Source organism: Botryllus schlosseri, chromosome 8, assembly GCF_051294905.1.
Source record: "Botryllus schlosseri isolate E-star chromosome 8, Bs_hap1, whole genome shotgun sequence".
Taxonomy (NCBI): domain Eukaryota; kingdom Metazoa; phylum Chordata; class Ascidiacea; order Stolidobranchia; family Styelidae; genus Botryllus; species Botryllus schlosseri.
The window spans coordinates 27,263,670-27,290,428 of record NC_137243.1 but is presented as its reverse complement, the minus strand read 5'-3'; the positions used below and the strand labels follow the sequence as shown (position 1 = coordinate 27,290,428).

At 40.9% G+C, this 26,759-nt stretch overlaps 2 protein-coding genes and 1 long non-coding RNA gene across 4 annotated transcripts in view; 1 reads left to right on the top strand and 2 right to left on the bottom strand.

The window, feature by feature from the left end:
- Window positions 1-7,406: 7,406 nt before the first annotated feature.
- On the bottom strand, window positions 7,407-9,291 carry LOC145445540 (uncharacterized). The gene is made up of 2 exons (XR_013917074.1): window positions 9,056-9,291; window positions 7,407-8,149 (listed from the first exon to the last, which is right to left on the bottom strand). It is a non-coding gene; the product is annotated as an uncharacterized LOC145445540 (long non-coding RNA).
- A 297-nt stretch (window positions 9,292-9,588) lies between these two features.
- Window positions 9,589-20,564, bottom strand: LOC145445321 (uncharacterized). Of its 2 annotated transcripts, XM_080323510.1 has the most exons (4): window positions 20,074-20,564; window positions 16,919-17,123; window positions 15,913-16,169; window positions 9,590-14,407 (listed from the first exon to the last, which is right to left on the bottom strand). In XM_080323510.1, exons 1-4 carry the CDS (start codon window positions 20,228-20,230, stop codon window positions 10,797-10,799), a joined length of 4,230 nt encoding a protein of 1,409 aa, XP_080179636.1. In that variant the 5' UTR covers window positions 20,231-20,564; the 3' UTR covers window positions 9,590-10,796. The 2 variants fall into 2 exon arrangements, with proteins under 2 accessions (XP_080179637.1, XP_080179636.1); XM_080323511.1 differs by lacking the exons at window positions 15,913-16,169; window positions 16,919-17,123 and having other exon boundaries at window positions 9,589-14,407.
- A 2,959-nt stretch (window positions 20,565-23,523) lies between these two features.
- LOC145445437 (tryptophan--tRNA ligase, cytoplasmic-like) overlaps window positions 23,524-26,759 on the top strand; it is a 64,816-nt gene continuing 61,580 nt past the window's right edge. The window contains exon 1 of the mRNA XM_080323627.1: window positions 23,524-23,537. The gene's annotated coding sequence lies outside the window, so the exon portion shown is untranslated. The remainder of the gene's footprint in view (window positions 23,538-26,759) is intronic.

Below are 26,759 nucleotides of genomic sequence, written 5' to 3'. Positions count from 1 at the left end.
AATATAGGACATATGCAGCGATACTATCCTTGCAATAAGTTTAAAGCTGTTTACCACGACAAGAATAGTAGGAAAACAGAATGAAATGGTCACGGGCCAGAAGGTTGCAACATAATCATGAGCCACAAAAATAACAAAACAGATGAGAAGAGAATCGAGAAATTTTAAGCGGATTGTCAACTAAAAATAAGCTGGTATGTATGAATATTTAATATGCAGCAACGCACTACCAGGGCTGTGTAGTCGGAGTTTGGCTTATTATTGGAGTCGGAGTCTCTTTTTAGCACGCCTTGGAGTCGGAGTCGTGAAAACTATAGTGGCTGGAGTCGTGGAAAAATACTGACTGGAGTCATCATCATCATTGTTTTATCAGCAATTATTATCAGTTCAATACACTACAAAATGCGATACAATGAAAAGATGTTAGTCGGAGTTTGTGAAAATGACCCTAACTCCGACTCCCGCTTCTTTGTTATGAAAACAATTGCTTTCAAAAGCATCTTTAAAATACTAATAAGAACTAAAATAGGATTTTTATGTACCATCAATCATTGTTTTTAGTAACGATATAGAACAGGGACGGCCAACCTGTAGCCCGCGAGAAGGTTTCGTGTCACTGCCCGCGAGGTAATTCTCGAAATTATAGTTATAACATCAGGTAAAACTGCAAGGCCTACCAAAATTTGATTAGCCTCACCGCAAAATTTGATGATGACTAAAACATCAGTTCCGACGCATTGGCGTAACCAGGGGCCACGCAGCCACATTTATAGCAGATCTTAGTAGCCTATATGACCATAAAGTAGAATATTTCGTAACAGATTTATTTGACTTTGAAATTTTTCTTAGCACTTTGCATGATTTACTGTCACTCGATTTCTTGCATTTAGTATTGGAGCCCCCTCCTGAAAATTATAAATACGCATAATTTACACAACAAGGAGACTACCATCCAACTTATGTGACCTCGCTTGTGCGCTCGTAGCGAGATCGTCGGCGATCAAACATTTGCACCAAATGATAGAGGCGATGTTCACTATGTTCACCGAAGCCTTCGATATTGTTATCCAAACGCCGAATAATCATGTCCTTGGCAAATGACCCATAGTGGTATACAGAAGCGACCCGCAATATATGCAAGTGACATATTTATTGATCGAATTCATTCATTACCTTTGAAATAATCTCGCGTTTCGCTCGACCAGAATATGAATGCACACTGCACACAGAGTTTTCATGACATATTTGATTCATTGTTATCAATATTAAAGCGTAGTAAAGTTTTGTTTTTAATGTAACCTAATTCGGTTCGCTTCTGTCGGACGACTAAAAATAGGTCATCAACATTCAATTGACCCGCTCAATGGTTCGCAAATCTCATGTAGCCCGTGGGCCGAAAAGGTTGGCCACCCCTGATATAGATGAATTTGAACAATATTTGCAAATTACAATTCAGTTGCATAGTGGAAGATAATCGCAATATGCATCTTCGCGATGCAGTCACAAATTGATGCAATTTTTGGAATTATGTCATGATACTGTGACTATAAGTAAATGCATCGTCTGGTTTTGTTAAAGTTGTAAAATTAATGTAAATATAACCAAACGCTGCCTCCCACTTGACAAAAATAAAATATTTGTAGTCTAGCTTAGCTGCTTGCATAGGCACCGAGTTACAGGGTGGTGGGGTGGCGCAGCAACCCCATGACACATTTATGGGGTGGCGGCCACCCCATGCATAAGATTAAACGCCCGTCGTCTGCGATTTCAAATCTTCAGCGCTGTCAATTAGCGAGTCCGTGATAGTGCGTAAATGCTAACTATTCGCTATTAACCGCTACGCGCGTAAATAATTGAATGAGCAGATTCGTTGGCGACGATGAACTAGTGCTTAAAACGCCCCAATAAATTCCAATCGGTGAATATAGTAATCAGACAATCGAAGTAACCAGGGTTTTGGAGCCGGAGCCGGAGCCCGGAGCCGTGCATTTTCACCGCAGCTGGAGCCGGAGCCGGAGCTCTATATAAAATTCAGCCGGAGCCGGAGCGGGAGCTGGAGCCAGTTATTTGAGATGTAGCTCCGGCTCCGACGTATTTCATAAGATGCTATTATATATGCAACAACCATATCTGCTGAGTTCACCGAATTCAACAGCAGGCCTTCGCGAAATTAAGAATCTTTTCCTCTTTGGCGCTACATTTTCCGACTAACCATGTTCCGGGGGGTTTAACAGCAGAGAAGTCGTATGTTCAATGTTCAATTTTCATACATGAGTGCCGAACTCGGTATGCGACATATGCCTGTGAATATTGTGGGTATTCGGCATACCCGCAATTTCATCATCAGCGTAACCTTATTGGCCAATTGTGTACGGTTCGAAAATAATGATCACTATGTATTACGCGAAATGGGAGAGATGATAAAAACGTGATTTCGTTACACATGCCGATATGACGAGCACGAGCCGAGAAATTCCGTCTCATCATTGCTATGAATCGGATAAGCAAATACTCGTTTTTTCGTGATAGTTCTTTAGTCGGGCCGTCAAAGTGGACAGTGGTATTGAGTATGCAATTATGCATTATGCATGCTAATTGCAATTCATTACTGCGCATCATTGTCATCTCCAGTAAGGATTTTCGAGCTTAAATAGGGGATGGCAGAAGAGTAGGCTAAAACCCCATAGTATTCTCTGTTGGAGACAAACTACTGATTTGATACGCCATTTCCAATTTGTAACCATCTGTTTGGTAAACTTATAAATGTGCAATGTGCATACTGCATAGTTTAATTCGTTATGGGCATGGCGCAATGTTCACGGCACAGTGTTTATTTCGAATATTCGATTCGTTTCAACGGGAAAATATTATTCCGATAAACTTGATCGACACCGGATGAACTGGTAACGAGTGCACCAATATCGAACGTCAAACCATTGGCCATTTGGTACAAATCGAATTTCTATTGATCACGTCGTTATATCCGCCTATTTTGCCCTTACTACAGTCACAGTTGAATAATAATCGCACATTTAAAGATTGAATTGAGCTGTATGGCCTAATGGTAATGAGTAGAGTGCCAGTGTTAAACCGCCGCATCAGAATTTTAATGTTGTGGCACGTAGTAAAGTGCTTTTTTAGTTTATTGTAATATACGACGATTTACTAAAATGTGACTGGACCCTGGTTCTGCCAATGCGTCGAAACTGATATTTAAGTCCAGTCATCAACATCCCATGTGCCGCGGCCAGAAAAATCATATTTTTGGTTGGCCTAGCGAGTTCACAATCTGAGCAATTCAATTTCGATAATATAACAGAATTTCGATAATATAATGTGAAATTAGCTCGCGGGCTACTCAAAGCCTTCTCGCGGGCCACACTGTCGATAGTTTTCAGAACCGGATCCGGAGCTGGAGCCGGAGCAGTGGTAATAATGCTGCTCCGGAGCTGATGTATGATAGAAGAAAGCTCCGGAGCCGGAGCTGGAGCATTGCAAATTTACGGCTGCTCTGAAGCCCTGGAAGCAACCTAGTTTACGACGTCGATGTCGACACGCTTGTGCTGAGAAACACCATCTTCTCTCTCGACCAGACGAGCGAATTCACGTCCTCCTTCTCTCAATTAAATTGTATTTGCGTCCATATTCGTTTGCAAAATAATTCTTGAGTTCCGTGGTAGTAGGCTATCTATAATTGGAGGCTTGCAGCGCGAAATAGGACAGTGTGTTTGTGTGTGCCTGCGAATTGAAAGTCATTTCTGCGCAAAGTGCGCAACTTTAATAACAAATATGCAGCTCAAACGTCGTTATGATGAGCGACAATTGTCGCGATGTCAGACTCGGAACCCCATTGTGCTGGACGCAAGTTGAGCAATGATTGATTAGATGCGCGCTTTCTCGTTTACTATCATCTGTAGGCTACAATAATTCTTGTCTGCTTTATACACTCCTATTCGCTCGGTGCCACTTGACAGTGTTTGATTTGTTATTAGTACTGCACATTGCACAGTGCACGGTGATGAATGACGTTGTCAAAAATTGATGCAACACGAGATTCTCGGTGGCGCAAATTCTGAATTTATTCGATTAGTTTGAACGGGAAGCTTCTATGTTCCAATAAACTTCGTTGCTGGACGGACAGAATCGAGGGCAACCATATCGCGGATCGAATTTAAAATATTTGGGATATGTATTTCTGTTGAAGGTCACAAGATGCGCCCATATTGCTCTTACTGCAATAAAAAGCACGTGGATAATTAAAAGCGCACCATGTTACGTTCAAATTCGACAGGCTGATCGGTGCCTACATAGGCCGTAGGCCCCGGGCTGATATTAACCAGCGCGTTGTCGTCATAAAAACCCCAGGTGCGTAGCCAGGGAGTTTCTCGTTTATAACTAGAAATCCCGTCCTTTTGAAATGCCAATTCACAAATTCGTATTATCGATGCTACGTACTGCAAATTAGCGAGAATCATTTGCATGCGAAATGGGTCATCGATATCTCATGTGCGCTATCGTCGGTGCTTTGATATGGCACGTCCGCTTGCAGGCCTACTACGGTCCGCAAAACACTTTCGCCAAACAGTAATATTCTCTGAGTGTAATATTGTTTGTGTTTATGTATCTTTTTGATTAAAACTTATGCCCGCGTCTGAACAAATTGTGCTCGTTGCCATTGCCGAATCAGGTTATTTAGGTATGACTAGCGCACCCTGTAATTGTAATTATTGCAGGTTTGCAGCATGTCTGCAATTTCGTTATCAGTGCAACTTTGCCAGGCGATTGTACAGTCCGATAAAATTGATCACTGCTATGTATTTCGCACAGCGAACTGATGCTGATTTCAGCACACTAACGATCCTTAGATGTACATTGTACAAATTCGACCTCATCGTTCGAAACGTAGATTTCATCGCGCGCTCTGAGAAACACACCATCTCCTATGGCGATTTGACTACTAAATATACGCCTCCGTCCACCGTCTACAAATTAAAGAGCATTATTTGCATCGATGAGGGCCGCAAGCCGCTTTTAAAATATTTTGTGAACCATATTTTTGTGATAAATATTCTCGGAGCGTAAAGTTGAACAGTGTTTTATTGTGTGTGCCTGCGATGGGAATTTATTCCGGTGCCCATAATATTAATCCAATTATGTTTTGCGAACGTAAATCGGGAAATTCAGCAATTCTAAGTAAAAACCCATTGTGTTGGCGGTAAGGGATAATTACTGATTGGCCGCACGCGTTTGTAATAATAATTCTTGTCCGTCTTTCGTGTTCCAGAGTTGTCACCCTGTGTTACTGCTCAGTTCAGCGACGAATTCCGAATGCGCGGCAATCAATGAGCTAATTTCACCATCATCTCAGCAGGAGATCGCGTCGCGTTGCATTGTGCGATGCGATGAGCACAGGCAAATCTCGGTAATTGGTCGCGGCCCCGCGTAACACTGATAATACGACTTGTTGGATTGCAACTGAATATTAGCGTCAGAATGATCTTTTCAAAAGGACTGGGTTTTGCGTTTCAAAAGAAGGTAGTTTCGACATCCTCTGGCTACGCGCCTGCCGCCACCCCATGCAAAAAAGAAAAAGTCGGTGCCTATGGCTGCTTGGGCCTAACAAATAATTAGGAAAGACTGTCACTGCAAGTCCTAGTCCTTGAATACCTGAGTGCATGTGTACTAGACCTATGCTTTTTCACTGCTTCCTAAATTTGGTTTCTGGCGAATGTTGATTGGTAGTGAGACTGCGTGTGCTTTATGCTCATGTATTCAGTATACATAAATAGTGTGTAATGAAAAAACGTCAAGCTACATCTCTGTATCAGTTGCTTACTCATACACAATAGCTACACGTCGATTGTGTTATCTACATTTCAATTATACAGGATTGGATATGTGTCGTGTTTGAATGATTCACACATATTACGATATTAAAGAATTCATGTTGTAAAAATTTATAAAATATGAGAACCGAGAGATATTTAGAAAGGCATTCTTTTAAGTTAATTGCATAGTGCATAATTCGAGCTGTGCCGCAGTAAAACAATTTTGCATGTCATCGTTAATCATGTCATTGCATATGTTTACTGAGGGATGATAGTCATTTGAACGTCACCGTGGCATTCTAATTTTCGAAGTAAATTGGCAATACTGTTGGAGTCGGAGTTCTCTTGCGAAAATAGTCGGAGTCGGTAGGTTTAAAGACTCGGGAGTCGGGGTCGGTATATTGCAAATGTGTAGAGTCGAAGTTGAAGTCGGTGGTAAAATTTACCGACCAGCCCTGCGCACTAGAAACACCAGATGGAAATACGAGTAGAACTACGACTACCCCAAGCACTAATAGCACGGATAGAACGTCTCCGTTTGACGAGGTTGTTCAGACAGGTTGAGGTTTGCTTGGGACTGGGCTAGGTTACGGTCAGTCAGTGGTAACCGCAATCCAAGACTACGCCTGTACCCTAGTTAAGAAGTGAAATTCCGGAGTGTTAGGCATTTATTATGGAGATGGGAATAGTATCGCGTCAACTAGTTTTGAAATCGTGGGAGTGTCGCCGCGCGTGAATTAATGTAATTAACATACACCTGTACCCTAGTTAAGAAGTGAAATTCCGGAGTGTTGGGCATTTATTATGGAGATGGGAATAGTATCGCGTCAACTAGTTTTGAAATCGCGGGAATGTCGCCGCGCGTGAATTAATGTAATTAACATAGGCTCACCGATACCATACGTCCTCCTTCAGGACGATTTGTCCTCCTTTTTAAGGATTTTGAAAATGTCCTCCGAGAACGCCTAAATGTCCTCCTTTTTGGCAATTCGTCCTCCTGTACAGCTTTTACCGTTAGGATAATGGGAACATTCGATTTAAAATGGGCATAAATGACGATAAATAGTAACGACGTTCGAGCGGCTGATTCGAGAGTCGATCGAAAGTGACGACCTTTTTTTAGTTAACTTCACAAATTTTCCACCAGAAATAGCAAAATCCCCTATTTCAGTCTAGATCAGGTAACTTTTTGGATTTGGTAAAAGTGACCTCCTTTCCCGATTCAAAATCATGGTAAGAACCCTATTTAACACGAGTACCCTCAGCGCCCGAAGAAACAATATTGATCATTTATAAAATAAATAGGCATTTCAGCGCCGGCATTACCGCTCCACGACACATCAACACTTCTGAAGTGTCGGCCAACATGCGGCTTCGCGAATTGTTTTCATAAATTAAACCGCGGCCGAAAATGACCGCCGAATGTTGGTCGAAACCACCAATATATAGGCTATATCGACCATTGTCCATATAGGCGTGGAGTAGTCCTGCTCTTGCTATCTGAGGTCACCACCGTCACTCAGCTCAACCGCAGTAAATGTGATCACGTGGACTGAGAGAGGATGAAAGATTGCAATTACCCTATAGACCAGTTGCAATCCTGAATATGTTTTTTATAACTTACACAGAAGCTCAGATTTTATATATAGGAATAAACTTGCCTTACTGGTAGTGGTAAAAATGTCCGTCATGAATGGGAGGTCTGCGGAAGAAGTTTGGTTATGATCATATGATGGCCCAAGACCAACATTTTTTGGGGGAGCTGAAGTACGAAGTACTGTTTGGGCCCTGTCCACAGATATTACTCAAGACATACGACTATATTTAAGACGTTAATGCAAGTAGGATTAGCAATGAATCTCATACGATTCTCTCGAATCATGGCATTTTATAATTGAAGAGAATTACGACAGGATACGTAATCGTTTGCCAGAATACGACGCGGTAAATACATGAGATATAAATTACATGGATAGACGATCACAGTCAGGGATCGCATGCAGCATCAAATAGAAGTATAGGGTGATGAGGTCGGCGATGTTGCAAAATTTGTTAACATTGAACATATTTTATAAAAATGATACAGCATCACAATTCTCGATAAGAGAAAATTCGTTCCAATAACACGCAATAAGCAGACGAGACTCTTTAGCTGCCTTGAAGTAGTTTATCTCTGATGACGGAATTAGTATCGGAGTAGCCTTCATTGCTGGCGCATTCAAGTAGAATCCGGCTTCCAGAAAAACATGAAGTATATCATGAAAGCGATGGTTGGAGTGATGACGAGCGAAGCATAAACGATTGCGCTGCCTCTTCTTACGCTGAAATGATTAATATGGTTTCGAGATCGAGATCAATTCTAAATTACAGGACGCAGATACCGTTAGTCTCTCGAGAGCAATGTTTCCTCTAATTTTTGACGAGTCTGCGCACACTCACCAACTCACTGCGCAGACCCTAGGAAAACAGTGCGTGACGACTGAAGAAACGGTTATCACTTCGGATTTTTTGTGCGCAACTTAGATTTTCTGTGCGCAGAGACTGTGAAAGCACTGCGCATTTGCGCACGTGCGCATCTTAGAGGAAACATTGTTCGAGAGTATATTTCATCTACATATATCACTGGTCCGCACCCATTATTCCTGTGGCCCGTTGCTCGGCTGATTATTCTGTCACTGCCCACCCAATACCAAATGACTGGGTCCTCAACCATTTTAGCAAAGGCCCAGTTACAAAAGTTTAACATTGCTTAGGTCCAATGTAACGCTCATGAAATAATTTACAGACGTATACAAATGCAATACGTATATAGCCCGTAACTATACTTTGTATAGGCTACCATACGTCCTGCTTTAGACCTTTAGACCTTTGTCTTCCTTTCTCAAGAAATCGAAAATATCCCGCGAGGTCGCCCAAATGTCCTCTTTTTGGCGATTGGTCCTTCTGTATAGCTTTAGGAGCCTGGCGATCGGACATGGTCAACAAAAAGGCCCTAAATGACGCGAAATGTGGATATCGACGTCAGTGACATTAACGTCAACGCTACTATTAAACATTACAAGACGAGATATTTGTGAGGCTACTTTAATTTAGCGCAACCCTAACATGGTTTCAGTGGTACCCAAAGTAATTTTGTTTCCTGACGTTCGGGCCTACATATACACAGATATATTCTGTGAGATATTATCGTGTAGGCTGCCGACTCGTAGCTGTGCTATACTACATACCAGGAGTTCATCTTATCGGATTTGTTTTCCTCGGGTACTGTAACTTCGACCGATGTACTCTGTAGAAGTGGATGCTTATAACGCTCGTCCATACTACCAATCTATTTATAGAGATATTATATCAAGTTTATATAAGCCTACAATACTTCACAGAGACACCTTAGTTAACTGATTTCAACTAATGCTGCACTGGCGATCGAGCCATTAGCCAACGAACTGATCGTGAGAATTCAGTAAAAAGGTACGGTATTATATTCAAGTAGGATCGCTATTCTTAATGGTGTCTATTGTCTGTTAGTATTCAATCTAATTACAATACAAAAGAATCTATATTGTGGCTGGCATACCGCCGTGAATAACGACTTCAAACTAGTAAATATATTATAGTGATACGCGCTTTTCTAGAGAAATAGCCTACTACTAGTAGTCTTTTGAAGAGTGAACGCCGTGTATCCCTACTCGGTGTTGAAACTAAGAATAGCCTGTTTGGAGTTTCTATCAAACTTAATGGCCGAGCTTACAACCCAAAAAGGGTAGTGGTCGTTCAAGAAACACAACTTTTCGGTATTTTCACGAAGAAGCGAACTCTTATGGCCTTCCTAAATCAATCGAACGGTAGACCTACTGATGAACTTCTCGCTGGGAACTATTTTGACAATGATGGCGTCGTTGTAGCGATGTCCTTTGACCCCTGGATATCCCGGTGTTTGTGTGCATCAGGTTCAACGTATTAACCTCCATCGCTTCGGCAAAACGTTCAAGAATTATATTTGTGATTACCCCTCGCTGACTGAACTTCAATCTCTACCACTCCTGGCAACTTGGAGCTGTCAAACCACCAGACATCAAGATTACCGACTGATATATATATCGCTTTCAACGTTCTTAAGTCAATAGATGTACCACACGTTAAATGATTACAATCACGAAAGTCGATGCTACAACATATCATCATATCTGGAAAAATCGATTACTCGAGAATCGAGTATCTCTCATTATGACGTCATACCTGTATGAAAGATATATGGTATGTTCACATATGTACAATTCATGCTACACGAAAGAAAATAATGCCCGGTGTATGCACAAAAACACTAATTTGTAGCTTTGTGATACATGTTTGCTATCCTGTGATACCACCGGAAACAAACCGATGGTGCCATAAGGTACGTGGACAGACGTCGCTAGTGGAGCGGGATATGAATAGTTTATGGAATGGATATCCACAGTAATTTTAAATTTTTACCAAAGCCGGATTAACGCAGAATGACTATGAAAGTTCTAAAAAATCGCAATCTTAAACGATATTTGTTATATATGAAAGTGAACCAACGTATACATAGGCCCCTGTGGTAAATGATATCGAAGAATCGTATTAGAATTGCATGTATTAGACGTATACGTAAATTCTTGACTAGTGCGTGTGAGTTACCATATTTTGATATCCAAAAAGAGGACACTTTTCAAAAATTATGAAAGCTCTACTACCGGAAAGGAAAAAACAGAGATTTTTGATCATTTTGCGATCCATAGTATTGCGTTGACTAAGAAGAAAGGTTATCTTTCCCATCTCTGCACGTCGCGCCGTATCTTTCGTTGATAGTCTTGCCAACTCTGTCGTTGGCTGCATCGGAGTCCAGTTTTTGAGGGCATTTTAACACTTTTTCGAGAAAAATAGGACAAATTCCTCAAAAAGAGGACAAATCCTATTATAGTAACCCTAGTAGTCTATGTTATCTTATCAGCTAGCAACAACTTCACTTTCGCACTTATTGCAAGTGGAGTATTTCTCATCGTCTTTCTTTCCGAGAGTTGAAATCTCTGTCGGAAATCCGCAATCAGGATTAGGACAATTATATTTCCTGAGTATTGTCACTTCGTACGCTTGAGCGAAATGCCTTGCGTTGAACGCCAGATAAAACTCGACTCTTGTTAATTTCTTTGAATGAGACGGACCAATATTGTATTCTTTCGGCATAAAAAATACCGGGATTTTTTTACAATTAGCACCATCAAGTAGGATCACACCGTTGTAAAGATGGCAGTACTGTATAGAACCAGAACATACTTGTAATTTTGATATCTGTTCTGGGTCGGTCCAAAATTTTCCATCCCACCTGCCCATCTCCTCAAAATGAATTAATCTGCAAAAATCATTATCATTTGAGCTTTTCCCCAACCATTCTGCGTTGTGTGATACACAAGTCATTATCTTGTCTTTTTCCTTCATGTTTTCCCTCAATTTATGCGACTTCTCAGCATATTCATTAGCAACGTCTCTACTCGGGGAACATATACAGATTGTCGTTGACAGAACATAGCAGTAAAACGTAGATAGTGACCACCTTTCATTCATTTCACGCCACTGTTCCACTCTTGCTAAGACGCCGGTCAGAGAGTAATGATCTGTCGTGCGTACATGTCTGATAGCACGCAGCCACTCTGTCATGTAAGCTGAAATCCCATTTGCGTATCCACTTCGAAAAATAGCATCGCATATCTTCTCATATTGTAGTACAATAGCAGGAATATCGTCGTAGTTTCTGATGTCTTCACTCAACTTGAAATTCTGTCTACCAGCATTTGCTTTTTTATTCTGTTTCAATTCACTTTTCATAATCGAAAGGTTGCATTTCAGAGACTGCAGACTTGTGTCTTTCGCAGTCCTGATTCGTACGTCGGCGGTGTCGTTTTGGAAGACATATTCGAAGTTTTCGACACAATCGTTGATGCTTCTCTCAGGAATCTTGTGTGAACTATCGGCAATACATTCCTCGAGTAACCTGTTACATTCATGGAGAGAACAGAGAGCGAATTGATGAAGCTCCGAATGCAAAGACGGTCTGTCTGAGACAGTGGTTACATTATTGTCCTTGATCACTTTCGCTAGTTCCGAGATCTGCAACCTTGCGTTCACTTCTCCGAGGTTGACAAGTGAAGGATTTGAACTCTTTTGGTAATGCAAACGGCTATTGTTGAAACATTCGATAGCTTGGTACGCCTTTGCCAGACAGAAACGGATTAGTTCAGCGATATTTTTACCCTCAAGACTGGAGTGTGATAATTCTCCAATCCGTGCTCCGATGCGAGATCTGATGTTCGATATGCATGCGAATCCATGCATATTGTACATTCGTTCCAATACATTATCAGGCTTGCTCGGTATTGAATCTATTACCGAGGCGTCCGATCTTCGTATCGCGTTTTTCCGGACCTCAACGGCCCTCTTGAAACAGCTGTCCGCTTTCTCAAAGTTTCTTTGTTTGCAGTAAAATCTGCCCAAATGTGCTGCGAACTCGGCTTGACCAGGGAAACTTTTGTCCAGTTCTTCAAAAATGAGTTCTTGTTGACAGGGCGTCCCGATATCTTCAATTATTCTCGCGAAATGAGCTCCATTCCCGGTTAAATCATCGCCGGCGTTTCGTTTGATAAAAATTGATGATAAAATTCCATTTATGTGGGATGCCACGAGTTCACCCCTGGTACCGTATTCTGTTAGATTCCGAATGAAAAGTACAGCCCAAATAGATAACTTCTCGCGGGCGTCATTACTTAAGCCTTTGTCTGCATAACTAAACTCAGCCGTTCGTCTGCGAGCCAGAACTTGCTCGATAATCAATTTGCTGACAACATAATGAGTGATTTTCCAGGTTTCCTCCGTATCCGTTATGAATTGTCGGACCGAATGAGGTAAGTCTTCCATGTTAACCGGCAGATCATCGCCTTTACCCAACAGCTTGCTGAATAACTTGCATGGTAGTCCAATATGGCCGTAGTAGTTTGCAAGGGACAGAAATACGAGAACGTTATGCCAGTTGCGTGGCTCTTTCGACTCGCCAAGTTGCAGGCATCCATGCACGTAATTCCGAATCCCAACAAACTTCTGCGATTGAAATACTGCTATTCCATATTCAAATATGTAGTGAGGCTTCCGTCCATGTTTGCAATCATCTGATAACGCTTCTAAATCTTGAGTTTTTGAGGGAGCTGCCTTACTATAAACTTTGAACAGTTTATCAGATTCCGTTGCGGATATTTTGCAATCAAGGAAAAACACATTGTCGATGCTGTCAGGATTCCTTGACTCTTCAGTAAAGCGCGTTACATGCACAATGATCAAGCACACGTCCTCCGCAATAGAAAATATATTCTTTACATCGTCTTCGCTGTGTCCATCCAACAGAAGAACGATCGGTAAAAATGTCGAATTTCGAATAAAAACGAGCCGGTCTTTAAGATCAGTCACGCGTAATTTTTGCGAAACAAGTTCGCCGCACGGGGTTTCGTTTCGAAGCTCGTGGAGCACTCTTCTAGCAAATGTAGTGCCACCACCACCGGGAGCATGGACGATCTTTACTATTCCAGATGTCCTTGTTGAAATGTGGTTAAATATAATATATTGCTTCACTGAATTCAACAGATCTCTTTCTGCATCATATTTACCGCTTTCGAGCACACTCCAGTGTATTTTGCTCCCCTGTAAAAACGATATACCCAAAGAATTAATATCGCTAGTTGCACAATTCAACTCTTCTGAGATAGTGGGCCTTTTTATCAGCAAGTACACGTGGCGATCAATCCATGAAAGGTCTTTCTTTTGTATTTCTGCAAACACTTCCTCGTCTCGGTCGAAATATTTTGGTAAATAGTACTTTAAAGAGGGATACGATCTTTGGTCTTCGCCGGGCGCTGAGCACTCTCCTATCCATTCGCAGATATTTTCAAGAGGCACAGATATTGTATTGTTGATGAGTTGCAGTCTCGATAGCGTTCTGTAGAGAGACGTATTTACGTTGGGCTTTTGTGCGACACAGACGATGCACTCGAAAGAATTCAGGCAGCCTTTGAGATGGTGCCTCAGCCCTGTTAGGAATCCATCCAACATACTATCCAGGTCGATGCTTTTGGAATACCACATTACCAGTATGATGGGGATTTTTCTTCCCATACAGTGATTTACAAGGCTTGTTCCGTGACTCCATATCGCACTTTCGGGTACTGTTTTGGGTACATCACCTCCAGAATCATACATTGAGACCCAGTTGATTGTTTCGTCGTTTATGGGTTCTATTTCTTCGGGAGAGGTGCTTCTGACAAAGTGTCGTTCATGAAGTGTCTGTTGTACCCACGATAAGAGTCCGTGGGTACAGCTGTTTTCACCAAAGTCATACACACGTACCCAAGGAACGAGTGTCAAATTCTTTAATGATGGAAAACCGTCTTGTATAGGACTTGAAATTAACACGAAACATCGTTTATTCGTTATCGTCCCGAACAGTTCTTTAAATCGTGCATGACATTCCTTGACTCCCGTGTTTTGGTTAGAGATGGAACTTTGACGGACTACGGCGTCTAATGAAAAAATATACAAGTATTTTGTCTTATGGATCGTAATATATATTCCGGGTTGTAACCAAGTCACAAGTAGATTTTACTTTTATAGTTTTAACTTATGAGTCAAGCCAAGTCAATTTCAATTCAACACCGAGCAGTGTTGGGATCAAGTCACTACCTTCGAGTCACGAGTCCTTTCGAGTCATTGCACATTTTGACTCGAGTCAAGTCAAGTCAATCGAATTTCGAAGGTGACTCAAGTCAAGTCAAGTCACTCGATTTTTGGAGGTGACTCGAGTCAAGTCAAGTCACGATTCAAGTCAAGTTGCCTTTTCAAAGTATGTTTGCTTTTTATTAGCTGTCTGATATACAGATGGAGTGGTCATTGATTTTGAACCGATGAACGAATAGAGTTAAATATACACGCTGTATCGCTCACATATACGTAGAACTGCTAAACTACCTAAATAATTGCATAACCTCAGTTTATAGTGACCATCCAAAATTGAGAACAGAGAAACGGATTGATAAGATGCAAATACATTATCCTTTTACAAATTGATATCATACAATTCGAGCCTGCGCCAATGGCTGAGAACTATATAAACTATATTTGAATTTAATTTCAATAAAGCAAGAGGTTTGGTCAAGGTCAGAACAGAGAACAGAAATACACATTTTGCTATCAAATTACTTTACTATACTATACTAGTTTACGACAACGTAAGCTGTAAGCTTCGATCACTTCGTTTTCGGTCACGTTATTTGTGAGAAAACAATGGAGGCTCATTAAAACGCACGATCATTGAATGATAGGTCGCTCTCACGGGTTAAACCAGCGTTTCGCGAACCATCCGAACATGTGCAAGATACAGTGATTTTGATCGGCACCGATTACTTGATGACTTAAAATTGACTCGTGAATTTTGCTCCGAGTCACGAGTCAATCCACATTTCTGATACGCCGAGTCAAGTCAAGTCAAGTCATTTTAGCAAAGTGACTCGATTCAAGTCAAGTCATACGAAAAAGGTGACTCGAGTCAAGTCATGACTCGAGTCATCCCAACACTGCCACCGAGTCAAGTCCGAGTTCAATTTAGACGGCAACGGGTATGAGAGTCGAGTCCGACTCCAAGTCACAGTGTTTACAGTTCCCTATATATCAAGATCAAGTCAAGTTCAACTCACTTATGAGAAACTCCAGGGCGATATTGAAGGCCTCACATTCATAATAATATACTTTTTTTTCACTCTAACATGATTTTTTGAACCGATAAAAGAGGGATTTTGGGATATCTTTCAAGTAGCGGTCGTGATACAGGACAGTTCAAGATAGTCACATAGAATGTCCCGAGTTGTATCACTTGGTAGAGTCATGCGCAATGGCTACAGTACAAGTCGAGTCAAGTCATTTTCCATTTTTACGAAAATGACTCAAGTCGAGTCAACGAAAAATCGCGACTCGATTCGAGTCATGACTCAAACCATTACAGCCCTGCTACCGAGCAATAAATTCCAATCACCTTGGCATTGCCCGCCTTCAATTCCACGGAGAGTATGAAATCGAACAATATCACGAACGATATCTTCCGCAGTGAACCCAGCATCGAGAACCTTGCACGGTAAATGCCGCAAATGGCCGGGAACCAGTTCTACCGGAGTTTGGTGATTCAGCAACAGGAAAGAATTACGTCTCGAGCAGACCGTTGGATTTTCAAGCATTCTCAAATAGAAACTGAACTCTCGCGTCAGGAGTGAATCGTCCGTGATTAGAAACACCCTAGAATGTAAATTACATAAACTGTCAACACACGACATGTAAATCCAAGATAACTCTCGAGAAATTAGACGTTATACGGTATTAGTATGGTACGGTAATGCATGTAGAATTAAATAATCAAATATTATAGGCCTACTTGGATATCGATGAACCCGAGGCTCTACTAGTTTTGCTACCCTATAAGTTAGGGTGACCACTGACCATATTTTGGAATCAGCAAAGGAGGACAGTTTATCAAAATTTTCAGACTTACAACACCAGTGTAGAAAAAAATGGGAAATTGCCCGCGACAATGTGGTCGGTTGACTAAAAAACTTTCCGCCTCCACTCCCAAAATACAGTCTTTGTTTCACATTCCGTTGGCTGACTAAAAAAAGGTCGTCGCTTTCGTTGGAACCAACCACGAATTTCCTATTTAGCGTCAGTTATGCCTATTTTCACTCGAATCCATACGTTATCTTGGATGTAAAAGCTGTAAATCAGGACCAATTGCCATAAAGGTGGATATTTAGGCGTCTTCAGAGGACATTTTCAAAAAACAGAAAAAGGAGAACAATCCTCATAAAGAAGGACGTACGGTAACCCTGCCCTAAGTGTGTTATCCATTTTCAGATGCTGTTTGTGTTATCCATAATGAGATATCTCTGAACGCACTTATTATAATCAATTAAAAGTGATTAAACCACGATGTGCTATGAAGAAAACTAATGATAAACCATCTCTAACCAACAAGAGACTATATACGTTACCTGATCTTTGAGTGCTCTGCAATGGAGTACAGATTTGTCAGAGTTGGATCTACATAGGGATCGTTCACGTATGAAATTGAAGTGGTCAGTTCATGTCTCATAAGCAATAACTCTTCAACCTCATGTAGTTGATGCCAGACGGAGCTGTCGAAGAATATAGCAACATCGCAGGCGACCGGTCCTGACGATCTTCTAATCACGGTACCTTTTACACCAAGATAAATGATTGGGAAATGATGAGACCTCGCGATGTATAAATTCACGGCATCCTATTTACATAATTGAGCCTACAATAACACGCAGTTGTTGATGTTCGCATCTAACGTTATATTCATCCCAATTATATCTATTACTCGAAGCTTTTTGATTGGACCTCATCAGAATATACTCTCGTCATACAGTCGACTCCAAGTATTCGGACATGGTAGACCCGGACAACTGCTTTATGCGGCCGAAACCCTCGAGAACAGGTCAAAAATGAGCGGAATCAAAGTGTTCAAATTAAGCGGAGTCGCTATGAATTAACAAGTCTGTTCGACTCAAATTGTGGATTATGACGATTTTAGCAGCTCTTTTGTAGCGGGTAAATCCTTGCGTAACTCATCCAGTGTACTTGGGTTATTGTATGTTATGCATCATTCATGTTGAAATTCAAGGGAATTTCAAAACTTTAGTAAAAAGGCGTAATCATACAAAGCACTCAGTCAGCTGTCCCATCATGTTCGAAAGTTTTAAAATTCAAATACGTGTTAGGCTTGGTCACGTAAAAACATCATTTGATTGATCCACATTATTTTCATGAGCGAATTTACCATGGCATCTGATCGATGCAGGCCAGACTTGCATGACGGTAACACATATATAGGCCCTTGAGAAACAGGGGGCGTCAATAACGAAGGGGCCATTGGGGGGCGAAAGCGTACGAAGGGGGCGATAGGGGAGAGCAAATGTTAGAACAGCTATTTTTAACTAATCGGCACGAAATGCACGTGAAAATCTGGTTTTTCTGGATCTGCCTCGAAAGTTGAATATAAAAGGGTAAACTCCCACCGATTATACGTGGAGACGGGTCTTTCGGGAGTAATGTCGAAAAAACGATGTTTTTTAGTCAATTCACCAGCGATAAGAGTTTGGTTGTATAAAATATCCCGTTTATATGTCCTCTTTTTCGGTTCCGAAAATATGGGGGGGGGGGGCAAAAATTTGCGTCGAGTTTGATAAGGGGGCAATGACTCGAAAAATGTTGATAACCACTGTCCCAGGCGAGGGTTAATACTCTAAGTCGTTTCGATACCAATTCCTATCGTTTCATTGTATCGCAATCGTGATATGTAATGATCAGATGAAATTTTTGTTAATAAACCAAACTGATATCATTTCGGACACTTCAACTAATTTTATCGTTATAAGCAGAGGTGGTCAGTAACGAAGTACTTCTACTTTTTCGAAGTACTCGAGTAGTTTTCCTCTACTTCTGGTACTTACTCAAGTAGATCTGATTTTCGCTACTTGTACTTCTACTTCTTAATATTTTGTGATATACTTACTTACTTCTCGCTATTTTCAGTTTGTCAAGTAGAAGTAGTTTAATCCTCCAATCGGGAAGATAGCCTGAGGAATTTCGGGGCTGTTTTCATGGAGCATCAACATTTAATTTTCATAAAATTTGAGTAAAGCCTAGAATTTTCGTCGCGCTTCGCGCGCAGTGGATACGGGGTAACCAGTATGATTTCACGAGTATCGGTGAATATAATTTAGGCGTGGTTGCGTTCACACCGCATTGTCGCCCTTCGCCGTTTCAAATATTTCATCACAGTACATAATATTATTGCTCATCATAACGTTTGAAACTTATGTTTCGCAATCTAGCATTTACTCATCATATCGTAATCTAGCAGTCCATGTCGTGTCCTAATCTAGAAAAGTGGAATCTGAATTTTTTAGTTTTAGAGCTGTTTTAGCATTCCAACCTTCGAAACATTCTGGACTAAAGACATGAAATACATGTTCCGCTTTTAGAGGTAGTATTTATATTCTATTTAACTTTCAATTTCCATCATATAGGCTACTTTGAGTTCTAATTAATAGCAGTTCTATTGTCTCGATAACATACATGTTGAAGTATAAAAGCAGGTGTGGTAATGCCTATAATTTCCGGAAATAAACCTATACACAGTATGGTATTTTTACGATCCACCATATTTTTTTACTAATGTTTACTAATCGCGCAAAGTGTTTACACCGTATCCTATACAACTTCTCCGTATTGCTCTTCGACTAATCTACAGACCTTATAATATGGGGAGGGCATCATACCATGATATTTTTCAAAACTTGCTGTTCGAGTAAACCAATGATATAAATACATTGAGTAAACAGAGGATTAGTATCACATTTCCATATCAATACTATCATTTTCATGATGCGGACGAATGCTTATGCTGTCGAGAATTGGATACCTCCTGGTATGAATCAATAAGAATCAATCTCTGCACCTTTCGCATAGCTCAATTTGCACCTTTTGACAATCCATGTGAACGAATTACGATCGTTTACAAAACTACTTACTTACTCGAGTAGATTTAAATTCAGTAAATTCTACTTCTACTTCAAGTAGTTTTAGGTTGTTCATGGAAGAAGTATATTTACTGTTTTTGTCGTGTCTCGGTACAGTTTGCGTAAATGGATTCTACTTTCTCAAATTCCCTCTTAGTAAGGTTGTTGAGTAAGAGTTGGACAACCTGAAAACTTAGATATTACATCCGAGTTAGAATTATAACTACACCTTTTTTTCAAATTAGATTATGATTCGAATTATTGCGAAAACTTGGAAATTGAATCAAATTTAGTTCGCATGAAATCAGAGTTGATTCTCATTAGCACGAGAATGACAAATGTCTGTGCAGCAAGCTTGACTCGTTTCGATTCTCACGATACATTTCACCCGTGGCATTTTCAGGAAAACCAGAAATGAGAGTAGAATTAAAATGAGGGCATATAAACATTTCACAAATTAGATTAGAAGTAGATTACCGCCATTTCGCTCTTATCAGTCTAATTTGACTATAGATGTATCTATATTATCCACGTCTGGTATGAAGCATCAACATCCAGACCTGAAGTACGGACACACAAACATTTCTATCAACCCTGACCTGAAATCCCTGGGGACTCTTCGTGTCCCTCGCCATTCATGATAGATACGCAATCGGTTGCAGGTTCACTGTCAGCATGTAGTCTATGCAGATAAGATATGGCGTTGTATAGGCCTACTTTCTTAGACTGCCGACGGTCAGATCCCTGAGCGCTCATTTGCGCACTGTACGAGTGAAAGTCCTATTTCTTGTGTTAATAACGTTATGATCAAAACCTTAGACAGACTGTTAGTTCACATTGTAGAATTAACAAGGTTGAAAACCACTGTTCAATTGAGTTACCCTCACATTCTCTCACGACAATAACCTTTATTTACCCTAAACCTATTTTGACGTATGGCGATATCCGTTCGCTGTCAGAGTAGGCTATAGTAAATGTTTGCAGTGCGCTTTCTTGCTGCAAATACGCCGCTTTTCAAAAGTAAACTAATATAGAGGTAAATCTGGTAATATTTCTCAGTGGGGATATTGCTAGCAGTCTTCGACCCATCCCGTCCTATACATGGTCGCATTATTTTCTTTTACACCGTATATATTTATATATTGATCATCCTTAGTTATTTTGTTTCTCTCTTCCGACAAGTGATTACTTATAGCTACGGGTAAGGATCCCTTTCACGCTACTCGGGCGTGGCATATATATATTCTCATGTTTTCGCATACTGATTCAACGATGCGATAATATCACCATCGCATAATACACCGTCGCATATTCGCATTTCCGGGACAATACTCCGTTTTGAGACGCGAACACCGGCATTTATTTCACTCACGAGTCACCCTTGCAGACTTTCTTAACCGCGAAGAAAACTTCAAGCTAAATGATCGTATTTTGCGGCGGCCCACGACCTGATTCGATATTTCGGAAGAACGCGTATATAGTAACTCATTTTGAAATGATGAAATTGGTTTCACTTGTTTAAAATATGCTACTCTACTGTGCAAACTATTCCTCGCCAGCTGATTCGGCTTCAGCGATGGTATTAGCATTCCACGGAGGATTATTAGCTGATATGGATGGGCATGCCTTGACGTATTGCCATATTGCCAGACACTGCCAAGACCGAGAAGCTTAGGAGACGACTTTTCCAGTGAATACCATATCTAACTAACCCCGATATCATTTTCTTAGGGGCTGAAATGTGTTGTCAGGTATCTTGCGTAGCTCATAGTTCAAAATAGAATGAAAGTGATGTTCATGATATTTTGTTGTTGTATTTGTATTTGTTTAATAAAATGTTATTTCTTTTGTAGTTATGCCCGTCGCCCATGTTAGAGTGTAGCCTACAACAAAGAGAGAGAGAGACAGAGAGAAAGAGAGAGAGAGAGTACTGACGTAAAGTTTTAAAGACGTGGTTGTTAAACGGCGTGACCTATTTCATCTCGATATTGAATCATGCGGCACGGAGCTTCTACGAAATTTGAAAAGTAGCCCGTGTCCCGGTTTGAGTTGGCAAGCCCTGAGCTAGAGAGATATCTATACATGCTTATAATCACAATATTGGAGTGCAGCTTTTCAACTACACTCGTATCAACGTTTAAATACTTTTCATGTGCCTCTTATCAAGAGCAAGAGGCACGATTAAGGACATAAAACAGAGTTAGATTTAAAAAAAATTGTTTTAGTCGCGTCTTAAAACCATGAAGAATCGGCTTTAGTATTCCGGAAACACCAATTGCCATTCAGCAATCCTGGGATTGTCGCATCGCTGAATCTGTGTGAGAAGAGATGGATTGATGTATACCACGCTCAAAAGTGGATTCTCACACATAGGTGTAATTACCTGTCGAAAGAGAGAAACAAAATAATTATAGCAACGATGAGCGATATAGGCCTATATATGTATATATATATATATATATATACGGGAAGAATACTAAACTATTACGACCGAGTAAGACTGGATGGGCGGCTAGTAATACCCTGACGTGTGAAACGTTACTAGATTTGTCTCGATACTATAGTTGACTTTTGAAAAAGTGGCAAACTTTCAGCATTCACGGTTTCGCATGGAGGGGGACTGTAAAAAATAATGTGCTCCAACATAGTGTCCTATAGGCAATATCGCCCATACGTCAAGATCGGTAGACAACGCTTATTGTCGTAAGAGAAGGTGTGCCGGTAACCTGATACCTAGATTTAACAGGAAATTAATCGAACGATAAGCAGGAACTGTCCAAGTCCATTGACAATCCTATAAAACCATAGCAAGATCCTTACGTATGCGTCTAACACTCTGAATGAATGGTTTTCAACCCAAATGTCGCGAAGGTGCTGTAATTTTAGTGATTACCTTACCGAATTCAGAGGCGTGTCGCGGAACATTTTCACTTCGTAAATTTGGCCGTGACCATAAAAAGTTGTGGAACCACTGATCTAAGCTCTAGAGATGTTGTATCAGGAGCACTTGAAGATAATCTACGGTGGGTCCCAGAGAGCCTCGGTTTCTATCCAGTTCGTGTAAATCTTTCAAGACGCACAAATTCCAAAATTCTCTACGCTAAATTTGTAAGAAATCTTCAGACTTGAGTGACTTTAATACGAGATCCAGAACCCGATGACCAGTCCAGAACCCGATGACCAGTTCAGTTTATTAGGAATTTTCATCAATTCAAAACACCATGAGACTGAAAAGTAAGAAGGTGTCGAAATGACTTGGAGTAGTCTTTAAAATTAGACGTCCACCAGGGCCTATATGCGATATAAAGAGGAGGCATGCACACTGAATGAACAGTAAAAGATGATAATACAAAAGGCCAGAGACAAAATGAGGTGGCATGTGACGGGAGGCAATGAGATTTTCGAGGGAAAATTTACAAGAGGTTCAATGCCTTATTCATGAATGTAATTAATGAGAGAAATAGCAGTGTCATTTGTTTTAAATGTAAGCCTAAGTGTCACGCATTAAGTACGGAGAACTAGGACTCTGCGATCTCACCTTACATTAGTGGAGCCTTAACAACTCCCTACCAGATGTGGCGACCATCTATATCAACGGCAGCGCCAGATTCCTGCCTAAATCGCCTGAACGAATCCTGTTTCGCTTCCAATCCGGTCACTGTCGCCTGGCGGCACGCCTGTTCAAATTCGGTTGCGACGACCCCCCCCCCCCACTCTGTAACGTGTGTTACGTTCCCGACACGGTTGGCCACATACTATTGCATTGCAAAAAATATGACTTTCACCGATCTCTTCTTGCCGACGCATGCCCCACGCTCAATATATCGCTTACTTTAACCAACTTACCTACTCTGCCGCAATTATTTACCCCGGTCGCCGAGTTTATTATTTCATGAAACTTGTATATATAGTTTGAAATTGATCATAAACCTGTTCCATAGCACGAAAATTCAATCCTGCATAACATATTTTGCCCGTGGCGCACAAGGCCGGAAACGGCAACACGCGCCACTTAAATCTCGTCATTAATAATAATGATAATGGAGTATTTGGTTGTATTAAGTAACCTAACTTCTGCACTGACGCATCACTGCTGTGGATGCCTGCGAAACGATCTGGATATATCGCACCTGGACGTACCCGCCGTGGGACCAAGCGGATGACCCCAGAGGACTCGTCAACTCCGACCACACAGGAACACCAAAGAGAAGATATTTCTCAACATGGCGCCTGTGCAACACCGAACTGTGGCTCACAAAACAGCTCTGCTGCAAAAGAAAAAAAAGAAGAGACACAGATGGAGTAAAGAAGAGTACAAAGAAATAATGAGATGTTACTTCTTAGCCAAACTTGAAAACTCGGCAGGAGTAACCGAAGGAACTTTTCAAAAATGGAAAGAGAGAACAAACAACTCTCCAACCATGACTGCCAATACCCTGGCAACTATGAGACGCTGTGTAATGAGAAAATTATCAGAACAAGAACTCGCAGAAATCGAGAGCGAAATTTGTAACAAAAACACAGAAAACTCTGAGGCACTAGAACTTCAATTCGGCCAAGATGACCTGTATCCGCAACAACCACTTGACGACCTGAACATCCCAGAGGTAGAATCACAAAACACCATCGGGCACCCGAATGAACCAACATCACCTAACGTTGATGACATGGACACGGAATTAGAATTGGAGATCAAAAATCAAATTATCGACCGAATGAACTCCACATTGGATATAAATGACAGAGTGAATTTACCTGACCTACAAATTACAAAGAAACTGAAAACTGATATTGCAGTAGCGAACAAAATTTTGACAGAAACCATACTACCTGCAATAAATGACAAAAAAGGAGAAAGACCACAATGTCCCTTATCAACAATCAACAACCTCATTTACAGCACTGCGGCAGTTATCTCAGAAAGGCACTGCAAAATACCAAGACCTGTCAACAAAAAAAGGGGAAGCCATACGCCAGCTTGGCAACGCAGAATTGAAAACAAAATCGCAAAACTAAGGTGTGATGTTGCGATACTCTCAGAACTAAAAAAAGGAAATGTTTCCCGCAAAGTAAAAAATAAAGTAAAAAAAATAGAACTGGAGCACCAAACAAAACTGCAGTCAACAGAAAAAGTGACAATGTTGCAAGAGGAATTAAAAATGAGAATATGCGCCAAAGCACAACGACTGAAACGATATAAAAAACGAGAAACACAATATCGCCAAAACTTGTTATTTACTCGCAAACCTGGCCAATTTTTCCGAATGATGAAACAAAAGTCAAACCACAAAATTACCAGCAGCAAAATTCCAGCCACTGCAGAACTGGAATCATTTTGGAAGGAAATATGGGAAACCGAAAAATTGCACAACTCAAATGCAACTTGGATACAAGACCTCCACACTGACCACCTACAAACACCTGAACAACAATGGTCAGAAATCACAAAACAAGAAATCAAGGAGGCCCTAAAAAGTTCACTGAACTGGAAAGCAGCTGGTCCTGACCAGATCAAAAACTTTTGGCTAAAAAAACAAACTGCAACACATAATTACTTAGCGGCGACCTACAATGAGCTTTTATCCTCAACCAACTCGCGCGAGATCCCAGCCTGGTTCACACAAGGGATCACCTATCTTATTCCAAAAAATGAAAACACCAGGGACCCCAAGAACTACAGGCCGATAACATGCCTGACAACCATGTACAAAACACTGACCAAAATCCTGGCAAAACGAAGCTACAAACACCTAGAAAACCTTCTTCCGCCTGAGCAGAAAGGATGCAAGGAAGGTGCCCTTGGCTGTAAGGACCACCTTCTCCTTGACAAAACCATTCTTGAAAACTGCAAGAGGAGACACACTAACCTCAGCATGGCATGGATAGACTACAAAAAAGCTTTCGATTCAGTCCCTCACACATGGATACTGAAAACAATGCGTATGTACAAAATGAATCCGATCATCATCAGATTTATTGAAGATTCAATGAAAAATTGGCATACCAAACTGTTGATCAAACATGACCAAGGCGAAACAGAAACCTGTACAATTCAGATACGGAATGGTATCTTTCAAGGCGACTCATTCTCACCACTTCTATTCTGCCTCAGTTTAGCTCCACTCAGTGAGTTGCTGAGAAAAAATGAAACAGGATACGTGATGAAAAAAGTAGCAAACTCTGAAGGTCAAAAGATTCATCAACTTTTGTTCATGGATGATCTGAAACTGTACGCGAAATCCGATGCAGACCTGAATAACCAAATGAAAATTGTTCATGAGTTTTCGGAAGATATAAAAATGAAATTTGGCTTGGATAAATGCTCAAAACTTACCATACGACGTGGAAGAGTGACCAGCACTGGCGACATGAACTTCAAACTGGGTGAAACCATAACAGAATTGAATGCCGAAGATCACTATAAATATCTAGGGATCTGTGAAAGCGACAACATTAAACATGCTGCAATGAAATCAAGTCTAAAAAAGGAATACATTAGCAGGCTCAAGTCAATTCTCAAAACTGAACTCAATTCCAAAAACAAAATCAATGCCATAAACAGTCTTGCAGTGCCTGTCTTGAGATATAGCTTTGGTGTGGTGAACTGGCGCAAAGATGAAATTAAAAAATTGGATACAAAGACGAGAAAATTGATGACAATGCACATGCATCACCCAAAATCTGATACACAAAGACTGTACATCCCCAGAAAAAAAGGTGGTCGAGGACTACAAGAAATTGAACAAACTTTCAGAACAGAAATCATCGGCTTGTCACAGTACATCAACAACAGCGAAAACATTTACTGCATACTCATTGCACAGGAAGACAAACAGCGCAAAACAAAATCTCTGAGCTATCGTCACGACAAGTACGTCAGAGAAGTCAACATGGAAACAGCTAACCTGTACACTGCTGAAAACACTGTTGCCAAACCCACAACAATAGCAAAAGCAGCACGAGTTCAGTACAAAAATGCAATGCTCGAAATGAGAGAAATGATATGGGAATCGATGCCTCTTCATGGACAGCACAAGAAGTTAACTTCACAGCCCCATGTAGACGAGCTTTCATGGACCTGGCTATCCAGCTCTGGCCTGAAACCGGCAAGCGAAGGATTCATTTTCGCAGCACAAGACCAATCGCTTCCTACAAAATACTATCGCAAAAGAATTCTGAAGCAAAACACAGACGGCAAATGCAGAATGTGCCACAACCAAAATGAAACTGTAGCACATCTCATGTCTGGCTGTGGTGCACTTGCAGCTACCGAATACACATGGAG

Coding starts and splice junctions, on each gene's coding strand:
- LOC145445321 (XM_080323510.1), bottom strand. CDS start 20,230: ATGAGCGCTCAGGGATCTGACCGTCGGCAGTCTAAGAAAGTAGGCCTA. Junction 16,170..16,918: donor GCAGAGCACTCAAAGATCAG/GTAACGTATATA, acceptor TTTACATTCTAG/GGTGTTTCTAATCACGGACG. Junction 14,408..15,912: donor TGAAGGCGGGCAATGCCAAG/GTGATTGGAATT, acceptor TTTTTTCATTAG/ACGCCGTAGTCCGTCAAAGT.